Below are 12106 nucleotides of genomic sequence, written 5' to 3'. Positions count from 1 at the left end.
AAGTGACGGGCCCCTTGCAGCTCTGTTGTAACTTATGGGACATATCTTAGATAGTTACAGTTCTTATAATGTGTACAAAATGTCGATTAATATTAAGTAATAACCATATCACTATACGTGTACCCGTTTTGGATGCCCGATAAAACACACCATGCAAATCTGCGATCGACCGGATGATATTCCTTTGAATATATCAAAATAAAAATGTTTTGTTTATTCAGATACCAGTGCATGTGCAATTGTGACGGAAGCTTCGAATGCCCGCCAAAACACACCGTGCAGATTTGCGACCGACCAGACGAGATATACGACCCCTCACGAGGCACGTGCAGACAGTGCGTCATAGGTCTGAACTCGTACGACTACGGTAAGTAAATCTAATAATGTTCGTACTATTATGAAACATTTTTCATACACACACTAAATCGTATTGCAGAAATGAAGAAATGCTGAGTTAATGATACGAAGATATATCGTCAAACAATTTATTTTATTTAAGCTCATGTTAGAGACACATTGATCGCCAATGCATTATTCGAGCTCTATTGTTTAAACATAATTTTCAATTCAAAAATGTTGAAAGATGAGCTTGGAATTCTGTTTTCTTGAAACAGACATTTTCTTTCATATACATATTTCTCAATAACACATGCGAAAAAGCAGCGTGCCTCATATTTTTAAAACAATTCTACAGTAAAGGCAAGCTCAAAACAAAACATGAAATCACCCTTGAAGCTCATTATACACTTGTACTGCTGTTGTTGCGGTTCCTGTTGTTGTTGTTGCTGCTGTTGCTGCTGCTACTGCTGCTGCTTATGCTACTACTACTTCTTCTACTACTACTACTACTGCTGCTACTGCTACTGCTACTGCTGCTGCTGCTGCTGCTACTGCTACTGCTACTGCTACTGCTACTACTACTACTACTACAAATTGATATTTTCGTTTAAAAAATAATATATTTATATGAGTTTGAAACGCCATGTTGCATCGAACAACGCAAAAAATATCATAGTGAAATAAATGAAATAATGCAACAAATGAATAATCCGGGCTGTCTACTGGAAATTTGACTAAGAAGGGAGTAAACAATTATGATTATTCAAGATAATTATTCCAAATGATCAATAATAGGTTCACCTTCCCCAGTTTTCGTTTTTAAACGAAATGGAAAAACTGTATTCTATCTTTATTTAACCCGCTTGCTACAATTATTTGCGGTCAAACTCCGTAGAACAAGAAATAAATCTGTACGGCCTAACATTACGTTTCTTACGTCTACAGGCAAGCAGTTTACAAAAATAGATGATTGCATACAGTACACATGTAATTGTAACTGTGACGGCTCCTACAACTGTCCCGGAAGTACCGGCGTCCGTGTGTGCCGTGGAGGCTCCGGTGCCGGTGGTCGCATAATCTCAACCGGAACCTCAAGGTATTAACATTCAATATTATTTGTGGGAAATAAAATAAGTAAAAGCAAACACTTAGCTAGGCGGAGGCTGTCCCGGAAGTACTGGTGTACGCATGATCTAGGGATGCTACGGCGCCGGCGCTCGCATCATTTAAATCGGAAGTTCAATATTTTCAAAATCAACCTCTGCAATATAGTTTTAGCAGCCATTTTAGAAAGAGAGTAGTTATAGAAAATGAGGCTTGATAACATTTCTTCCTTTATTGACTTAAATTCCTCTTGATAATAATTAAGATTTGCATAATAATGTTTTTTCATGCATTTTATACGGAAGTAATGACTTAATGAATGTCTAAGACATCAGAGTATGCAATTATTCTTTCAAAACACAATTTATTGCAAACAGGGAACAGGGTGGAAGCAACACAATCACCCAGCCGGGGAGAACCTTCGTCGCGATACGGCCAGCGGGCTTCGGTTCAGGCTCTTCCTACGCAGCGACTACTGGAAGTAGATACTCTGTGAACACGTTTGGTGCTGACGGCTCTGCAGGCGTTGCCGGAAGTCAAAGTTCTCAAACCGGAGGTGGTGCCTCTAGTGTGTCCACTTATGGGTCAGGTGGCGGCGCGGGCGGCGGCAGTGTCGACTCTGGGAGTTACACCGCCAGCCAAGGATCGTATACAGGTGGTGCTTCTAGTTCCGGTGTCGTTGGTGAGGGCAGTTACTCCAGAAGCGGAAGTTCCAATGTAGGCTACGGCAGTGTCGATGATGGGAGTGTCAGCGGAAGTCAGGGATTCTATTATACAGATGGGGGCGTTTCTAGAACCGGCGGAGTAGGTAGTGCATCTAGTTCTGGTACGAGTGTCGGCTATGGCAGTGTAAGCGCCGGAAGTGGTGGAAGCTACTCTGGAAGCCAAGGATCTTACAATGGAGGAAGCGTGTCTAGTTCCAGTAACGGTAACAATGTCGGCTACGCCAGCGTTAATGGCGGCGGCGGTGGCAGTGTTAGCGGAGGCCAGGGGTCGTACACAGAAGGAAGCGGAGTTACAGGAAGCAGTTATGGTGTCGGTGGTGGAAGTAGTTCCGGTGTCGGAGGTGGGGGCAGCTCAGGAGGTGTCTATGTGCAAGGATCCTTCACATCGTCAGGAGGTCTGTCGTTTTTACAGTTATTTAATGTCAAATTCGATGCAAAAAATGATGTACTAGCAAACGGCTATGATACCCATACTCATGTCTTGAAAGATTATTTTCATTGTTTTATTATTACATATTATACCCTTTTAGTCAATAATACACACTGATTATTGGTTTTCTGTTCAGAATCAGCCACATCCGGGTCAGGAAGTTCATCGTCCTCCTCGTCTTATTCATCATCATCATCATCATCATCCTCTTCATCGTCTTCTTCTGGTGGAAGTAATGGAGGAATATCTGGCTCGTGGACCGGCAATAACGTCATAACAGATCGTGAGGTCATTGGTGATGACGAAATAGGGTCACAAAACTGCCAGGACTGTGTTGTCCAAGGAGAGGTATTACTTTCAAAACTATTGATATGATTTTTTTCTTTTTTCACATTTAAAGCTGCACTCTCACAGATTGAAAACCTGTGAAAAAAGACTGCTGACAAAAAATTAGATCGCAGATTTTTATATTTAAGTTCAAAAAATGGTGTGTAATGCATTTATCTTAAACCGTTAGCCATAAAACATTAATTTTCGAACGGAAATATGAAAATCTACGATCTGACTTTTTGTCAACAATCTTAATTCATTGGTTTGCAGAAATTTATGCAAAAAAATTGCTCTTTTCAAGACAAAAATGAAAAAAGTATAAAAAATGGTATATTTGTGCAAGTGCAGCTTAAAGGTAACTTCTTCAGCTGTGTGAAGTTAGCTAAACATACGACATTGGACATTGGACATTCAAAATCGAATGTTGTGCTGGCACGACATTGGACATTGGACATTCAAAAGTGAAAGTCGTGCTAGCACGACATTGGACATTGGACATTCAAAATCGAATGTTGTGCTGGCACGACATTGGACATTGGACATTCAAAAGTGAATGTTGTGCTGGCACGACATTGGACATTGGACTTTCAAAAGTGAAAGTCGTGCTGGCACGACATTGGACATTGGACATTCAAAATCGAATGTTGTGCTGGCACGACATTGGACATTGGACATTCAAAAGTGAAAGTCGTGCTAGCACGACATTGGACATTCAAAATCGAATGTTGTGCTGGCACGACATTGGACATTGGACATTCAAAAGTGAATGTTCTGCTGGCACGAAATTGGACATTGGACATTCAAAAGTGAAAGTCGTGCTAGCACGATATTGGACATTGGACATTCAAAATCGAATGTTGTGCTGGCACGACATTGGACATTGGACATTCAAAAGTGAGACGTGCTAGCACGACATTGGACATTGGACATTCAAAATCGAATGTTGTGCTGGCACGACATTGGACATTGGACATTCAAAAGTGAAAGTCGTGCTAGCACGACATTGGACATTCAAAATCGAATGTTGTGCTGGCACGACATTGGACATTCAAAAGTGAAAGTCGTGCTAGCACGACATTGGACATTGGACATTCAAAATCGAATGTTGTGCTGGCATGACATTGGACATTGGACATTCAAAAGTGAAAGTCGTGCTAGCACGACATTGGACATTGGACATTCAAAATCGAATGTTGTGCTGGCACGACATTGGACATTGGACATTCAAAAGTGAAAGTCGTGCTAGCACGACATTGGACATTGGACATTCAAAATCGAATGTTGTGCTGGCACGACATTGGACATTGGACATTCAAAAGTGAAAGTCGTGCTAGCTATTAGCACATTCAAATCAATGTATGACATGTTTTATGAATGAATGTTTTTTTTTACCGACTTTAAATTAATTTTGATGGCATGCAATATTCGGATTTTTTGTTTGTTTGAGATATTGTCTTGAAATTATTTGAAAAGGGTCAGAGATCACAAAGCAATGAACCATTATAAAATTTATTAGCACCAAGAGAGCATTGTCATGACGATTCCATCGAAATATTTGAAACTTAAGCATGATTCAGAAAAATAAGATGTCACATATGCAGAGAAAGATTCAAATGAATATACTTATGAATGGTCGTGGATTATATGTAGACAAACAGTGATAATGCTTTCAAAATGGCATATTTTAATAAGCTTAATTGTTTACACACCACTTCTACACATCTAGTACCATTTATAAAGGAAGTGAAGATAATTATATCCACAGTATATTATGACATATGGAAAATATATACATGCATTGATGATTCCTACAAGTATAAATGTAATCGTCCGTACATCTTTTTTATCTGGTTTTACGTAAACACAAAAAAATATTGTCAATGAGTCGATAAAGTAACCTATTCCTGCCTGTCGACTTGTTTTTTTATCGACTTAGTTAGTCAAACATGCTACGTCGTCTTCAAGTTTATATGAAATAATTGTGTTCGATAAACCTTTTTGATATTTATAAGTCGACAGAATTACACAAAGCGTTTTATAATCAATCGCATCGACATTAAAGAATTCAAAATGACGTCTTCATCACATACGACATAAGTTCTTATAGGTTTTACAGAATATACAATTTATACATGTAAAATGTGACACCAGAGCCATTGGAAATGGCATCTTGGGCAGAACTGACAATGGTTAAAGGGTTGAAAGGAAACAAAGCGCAAATAATTATATAAACCCAACAAATGTGCACTTCAGTATGTGTTTATCTACAGAGCTTTAGAAAAATTATATTACATTAATGAATGTGTCTGCATTTACATGGGAATATGTATGTATATCAATCGAAAGGATTGTTTTAATACAACTCTCAATAACAATGGATGTGACTTAAGGCAACATACACACAGCTAAACTTGTCAATGCATAAACCATTGGCGATAATGCTACATTTCGATGCATGGGGATCCCATATAATTTTGGTATTATTTTAAAGGGTACTTCGACAGATAATTAAAGAGTAAAAATGACCTATGTCCAACAATTATTATTTGTATACTGGTTGTCGTTTCATTATATTTTTTCTCTTAATATTTACCACTTCCAATGGATGCCTAAATAATATTTGGTCACTATGAATAGACAGATATACGTTATTATAAACCATATTTTAAAAAATAAAAGCCAAGTTGAATGTCGTTATTTAACACAATAATTTGAATGGACAAACTAGAATTGCAGCCTTATCACCAGTCCAAGATTTCGGATATATATATTTCTGCCACCTCAGAACAGTAGATTCAAACATTTGTCCATGCGTGAAATTTTTATCTTCTCAACGGGCAAAGATAAACAAGTACCCGTATGGAACTCTTTTTTATTGCCTTCACTTTGCTGCATCCAGAACTATTTAAAGAACGATTTGACTATTAACATAATCTGAATCACCGCGCGAATATCTATGACAACCAGGAATTGTCATATATCTATGCGCACATTATTTTCACTACGCACAAAAAAGTTCCAGCGATAAAATACATTTTTACATTATTTTGTTTAACTGCGGTGAGAGAGAAAAACATCTACCATAGTCGCTCGTGTAAGATAGGTTCATACCAACCCTCGCACAGGGTGTTCTGCGGAAACAGGTAAACCTCGTTTCCGCAAAAGACCCTACGGTCGGGTTGGGCTGAACCCATCTTACACTCTCGGCCATGGAAGATACTAATAGGCTACATAATGTGATTCTTGAGAAAAAAAATAAACTTGAATGCTTCTACACTTGACCAAAAATAGCGTGAGACGGTGTCCAAGTGTGCAGGTCGTGCGGTAATGGACCTAGCTGTCCGACCAGCCCGTCATACCACACGTTTCCAAAGGTTTCTGATTGAAGTACTGCACAATAGTGCGTCTCTCTGTGCATCGTGACTCCTGGAAGTTGATACACGACTTTCATTTTTGAATGTCCAATGTCCAATGTCGTGCCAGCACAACATTCGATTTTGAATGTCCAATGTCCAATGTCGTGCTAGCACGACTTTCACTTTTGAATGTCCAATGTCCAATGTCGTGCCAGCACAACATTCGGTTATGAATGTCCAATGTCCAATGTCGTGCCGGCACGACAATCGTTTTTGAATGTCCAATGTCCAATGTCGTGCCAGCACAACATTCTATTTTGAATGTCCTATGTCCAATATCGTGCTAGCACGACTTTCACTTTTGAATGTCCAATGTCCAATGTCGTGCTAGCACAACATTCGATTTTGAATGTCCAATGTCGTGCTAGCACGACTTTCACTTTTGAATGTCCAATGTCCAATGTCGTGCCAGCACAACATTCGATTTTGAATGTCCAATGTCCAATGTCGTGCTAGCACGACTCACTTTTGAATGTCCAATGTCCAATGTCGTGCCAGCACAACATTCGATTTTGAATGTCCAATGTCCAATGTCGTGCTAGCACGACTTTCACTTTTGAATGTCCAATGTCCAATGTCGTGCCAGCACAACATTCGATTTTGAATGTCCAATGTCGTGCCAGCACAACATTCGATTTTGAATGTCCAATGTCGTGCCAGCACAACATTCGATTTTGAATGTCCAATGTCCAATGTCGTGCCAGCACAACATTCGATTTTGAATGTCCAATGTCCAATGTCGTTTGTTTAGCTAACTTCACACAGCTAACTTCTTCGTGTTGTTATGTTGAGTTGTGACCGACTGAGGCTAGATGGGGCTTCATTTCGTATATGTTTCTGTTATGGCACACATTGGAGCCAATGAAGGGAAGGCTGGAAAAAGGGGCAAAATGCTTAGTGAGACACCGACATATTCTGGTTGTGAAACGGTCAAATACATAATTATTTTAATAGTATATTGTTTGATTAATATTAGTGTCAGGAATTGTGTTAAATTTGGGTCGTTTAAGACAGATATATAGATATTGTGTTTATTTATATCAGTGTTATAAATCGCAAAAAAAGTTTTAGTATCACCAGCTCTCACCACATTCATTTGATAGGAATGAACTCCTTTTTTGGTGTCATTTGACCTGAAATACATTTAGTGACATTTAACCTAAGTGACCCCTTGGATAAACCTGAAGATTCTTTTAAGGTAAATGTCACTAAATGTATTTCAGGTCATATGATACTAAAACAGGAGTTCATTCCTATCAAATGACTGTGGGACGCACTAAACGTGTCCAGACACAATACGAATTCCTCTGACTTTAGTAATGTTTACAGTTTACAGTCTTAACCAGATCAGGATATATAGAACCAACATGTGTTTCGTGTTATGTTTTGTTAAGGTTTCGAAGGCAGGGCTTGACTTGAACAGTAAACCAGACAGCATAGAATGATATTGTTTGTGATGATAGCTTTTGGTGGTGTGTAAGCTTATTTATACTCGCACTTGGGCCTTGCCCATTCGGCGAGTGATCTGATAAGATTGTTAGTCATTTTAGGTTTTTAAAGCAAAGTGTGCACAGACAGAACGAAACCCCGGTTAGAGCTACCCTGGTTTTTTTAACGTGCATCAGTGTGTAGTACTTTCGCCATATGTAATGTTGTTTATACTGTGTTAAGGGTTAAAGGCGAGGCAGATATTTTACCTGCAGGACCGAGGCAATATACAACACAGTGTAATAAATCTTTGTGCTCGACTTTTACATGTAGCGTCTACAATAGGAACGATTTATTTGATTCGGTTCTATATGGATGTCGATGTTCCACCTTCTTATTGGGCTGAATCGACACCTTTGCGAGTGTTTGGTGTAACGGCACGCATATTAGTGATTACACACCCTAAATGACAATGTATGTATACCTTCAGATTCTAAAGGGAGGCCGCGACTTCACCTACAGATCCGGCTGCCTGGAACACCTCTGCGAGTGTTTCTGTAACGGAACTCATGTCTGCGACCCTGATAGGCAGATCGACTTCTGTGAAGAGGACAAGCAAACAAAGCCAATCGGTGTGTAAAGCTTACTTATTTTATGTGAAGAAAATAATTGTTTAAGCAACACTTGACTTCTATTCTGTATGTATAGTGATAGATGTGTGATGTGTGATGTTTGTTAGGCAGTCGTGTTTAATTGATGATGCCAAAGCGGGATAATGCATTTTTAGTCTGGTAAACTTGTGGGTAGTTAGTTTGCAATTGTCGAGTAGTTTGTTTTTTTGCATCTAGGGTTTGAACGTTTTCCTAAAGATTGATAGCAACGTTATAAGGAAAGCCCAAAATTGTAGAATTTGGTTAAGATTTGACAAAGTTATGGCCTCTTGAATATGGTTATCTCAGCGATTATGTGGAAATGCATGGGCAAGTCGTCACCCTTTACAAAGATTATATAATAATAGTTTACAAAAATGTTTTGTTAGCTATCACTAGTTACAGTTCCTCCATCATCATTAGTAAAGCCTGCGATTTTATTTTTATTTATTTATTTATTTATTTATTTATTTATTTATTTATTTATTTATTTATTTATTTATTTATTTATTTTTTTAAATTTATTTTTTTGGGGGGTAGGGGAGGTGGCGTGGTCATAGGAGTGTGTCATGAAAACGCAACCTGTCCCTGTGATTATGGCAGACAATCTGTTGTTAGCGATACTGTAAATGTGTCATAAAATATAAAAAAAACTGATGTATAGCGTATAGTTCATGTAATACAAAGTAATCGAAATGATTCCAAGGGAGCGACAGCGACCACTGGAATAAGTTTACTTAATTTGAATTTCGTGAACCATAACGAACTTAAAAGTTGAATCTCGGTTAAGCAGAATATGACGTCACGGCTCAATAAATATACTCAGTCAGGTACGATTATAACCAATTATGTAGCACGGAATGTTTGGCTCTGATTGCATGGGTGAAAGTTTTCCGGCATATGCCGGATTTTCCGGTTTTTCCTGATCCAGAGGGGTCGTTTTTCCAAATCGTGTAAATCCGTTGAGATTTTCAGAGGGGGTTTAGGGGGTATGACCCAACTCCTCTTCCGAATTTCGATCATATTTTGCAGAGGTCAACAATAAGTCCGATTTCACAACCTCCATTTTTGCCATCCAGCAGGTGCCCGCTTGAACAAGTGCGCGTTTTTATTTCATTTACGGAGATAGCCGATCTTTTTGTTCGATTACGGCCAAACAGACTCGGTGTGCGATCCTCTTTCATCAGGAATCGCCGAATCGTAATTCCGACAAACGAGGTCGAGGAAAACCCTATACGTCATTCGTGTGAAAGGATACTTTTGATTGGCTTACTCGATTTTGCCCTCCAATGAAATAGCGTGTCTTTTATCACTTAAGGACTGCACATAAAGATGGCCGACATTGTTATTATTAGCAACTGTCATTCGATGCAGACGATTGTTTATCAAACAAAATAGTTCTGAAAATTAAGTTTTTGCTAGCGGGTTATAATACGAAGGACTAAGAAAAGGCAGTAAAATAAGTGGAGGTGGGAATGTTTGTCTGAGGTTGACAAAAACGGTGATAGATGGGGAAATCACTCTGCGGAGCGTAATTATTTGGCGATGAAATGATGTGTAAAAACCAATCATTTGGGAATCTTCCCTGCAGTTTCTCAAAACTGAAAAAGCAAAAAGGGTTACATGACTGGCCAAACAGACGGTGCTTAAAAAGAAATGAAAAAAATGAAAATGGTAGCAACAGTCAGAATAAATGGAAAAGAATCAAACTTGGTTGATTAATGGTTGTTAAAAGAGTTTTGACAAAAGCATCAGTTTGAAATATTATAAGTTTCAGGCTTCAATTTCATTTCATAGTGCGCCCCCCCCCCCCCCCCCCCCCCCCCGGCCCCCAGTAAAATATTTCAGGTTTTTCAAAATTTTCAACTTTCACCCATGTGATTGGCCAATTTTAAAAAAATGAAACTATAAGTGTATCTAATATGTTATCGACTCTTTACTGTTAAGTAAAGAACCGTTTCTTAATTAAAGACACTTATTTTTCAGGGTGCAAAGTCGGAAACCGCGTCTACAAGACTAAGCTGTTTTCATACGTCGATGGCTGTAAGAAAAAAGTGTGCCGATGCTATCCAAATGGATCTCACACGTGCGATGAGAGGAAAACAAGAGTGATATGCTGACGTCATCAAACTTTCTGACGTCATATTTAGAACGTTTCTTGTTTTCCGTATTTAGTACTGTCATCATTTTTTTAATTGAGACATGGGTTGAAGTGATTAAGTATATTAAAATTCGGGAGTTGTATTGTGTGTGTTGAATACCATTAGACAAACATATGACCATCAATTTACTTGATTGATTTAAAATAAGTTAAAGGACATTTGCATGTTTTTAATGCAATATTATCTATATATTGTTTCCATTATATTTGTCGGAGTGTATCGCGTAATGTATTTTTAGTAAATATAAATTTGCTTGGTTGTTGAAGTTTGCAGGAAATGTATTAAATTCTTTATTTTGTGTTTGAAGTAAAACGTTGATTGTAACTATATGTATATGACTTTTTTGTATAGGGCATGAAAGAAAATAAAATGTTTTTCATGTTTTTGTTCGTGTCGCAACTTGTAAAGTTTCTTATAATAAATGACCTTCTGATGGCGTTATTAAATAATGGTTTATGTTTTAGCTCGACTGGGTTTCGAAGAAGCATGACTAGTAATTGTGATAGCTTTGGCGTCTTCTTGTTGTTGTTGTTGTTGTTGTTCTTGTTCTTGTCGGTGTTTAAAAAAACCTAGGCCAAATATGAAACACCGTTCAAGATACTCACATGAAACGTAGAACAAATGTTTATACAGACTATAGACTTCGAGCCTGGCGACATCGAGCCATCCGGTCGAACTTTAAATTATAAACAAAATCTGTCCTGTACACCCAGTTCAAGCCAACAAGTGAAGTAAGTTTGAGCCAATGGGGTTCGATTGTACATGTAGGAAGCATTAATGTGCGACCCTTATTGAACACACGAGGTGGTGACACCCTGGCAACACAACTTGCTAGCTATATTTGTTTCCGTCCTCCGATGATGCCGATTCAATGAGAAGAATGGCAGAGATCAGACATTTTATAATGACTTGTACAACGTATAACTGTCTGTAATACATTGAACCTCTAATATATTTAAAGGGACTCGCACATTTTTTATCTGCTGGTTTTGCATCTGAAAACACTTATAGTATAACTATTTTACTCTTTGATAACGAAATTGTAGAAAAATACACTTAAAGTATAAAGTATGATGAATTAGTTTTGTGGGCTGCGAACCCACGCCGGTACGGTCAATTATAAAAAAAGAAAAAAACTACTGACAACCAAACCTCGCGCCCATGAGGGCTTATACACAAAAGGTACTCAAAACTTAAGCTCTCAGAAGAAGAAGAAGAAGAAGAAGAAGAAGAAGAAGAAAATGAAGAATGGGAGGAGGAGAAGTAGAAGAAGAAGAAGAAGTAGTAGTAGTAGTAGTAGTAGTAGTAGTAGTAGTAGTAGTAGTAGTAGTAGTAGTAGTAGTAGTAGTAGTAGTAGTAGTAGTAGTTGTAGTAGTAGTAGTAGTAGTAGTAGTAGTAGTAGTAATAGTAGTAGTAGTAGAAGTGGTAGTTGTAGTGGTAGTGGTAGTGGTAGTGTTAGTAGTAGTAGTAGTAGTAGTAGTAGTAGTAGTAGCAGTAGCAGTAGCAGTAGCAGTAGCAGTAG

At 38.3% G+C, this 12106-nt stretch overlaps 1 protein-coding gene across 1 annotated transcript in view; it reads left to right on the top strand.

Annotated features, from left to right (window-relative positions):
• The window catches only part of LOC128221368 (uncharacterized), a 40394-nt gene extending 29429 nt beyond the window's left edge, over positions 1-10965 (top strand). Inside the window, exons 18-23 of the mRNA XM_052929966.1 lie at positions 222-367; positions 1285-1435; positions 1821-2563; positions 2735-2946; positions 8263-8404; positions 10409-10965. Coding sequence (XP_052785926.1) covers positions 222-367; positions 1285-1435; positions 1821-2563; positions 2735-2946; positions 8263-8404; positions 10409-10542 — 1528 coding nt within the window. The 3' untranslated portion in view covers positions 10543-10965. The remainder of the gene's footprint in view (positions 1-221; positions 368-1284; positions 1436-1820; positions 2564-2734; positions 2947-8262; positions 8405-10408) is intronic.
• Positions 10966-12106: the final 1141 nt, after the last annotated feature.

The sequence above is a fragment of the Mya arenaria genome, chromosome 16, assembly GCF_026914265.1.
Source record: "Mya arenaria isolate MELC-2E11 chromosome 16, ASM2691426v1".
Lineage (NCBI taxonomy): Eukaryota > Metazoa > Mollusca > Bivalvia > Myida > Myidae > Mya > Mya arenaria.
This window is presented reverse-complemented; position numbering and strand designations above follow the sequence as displayed.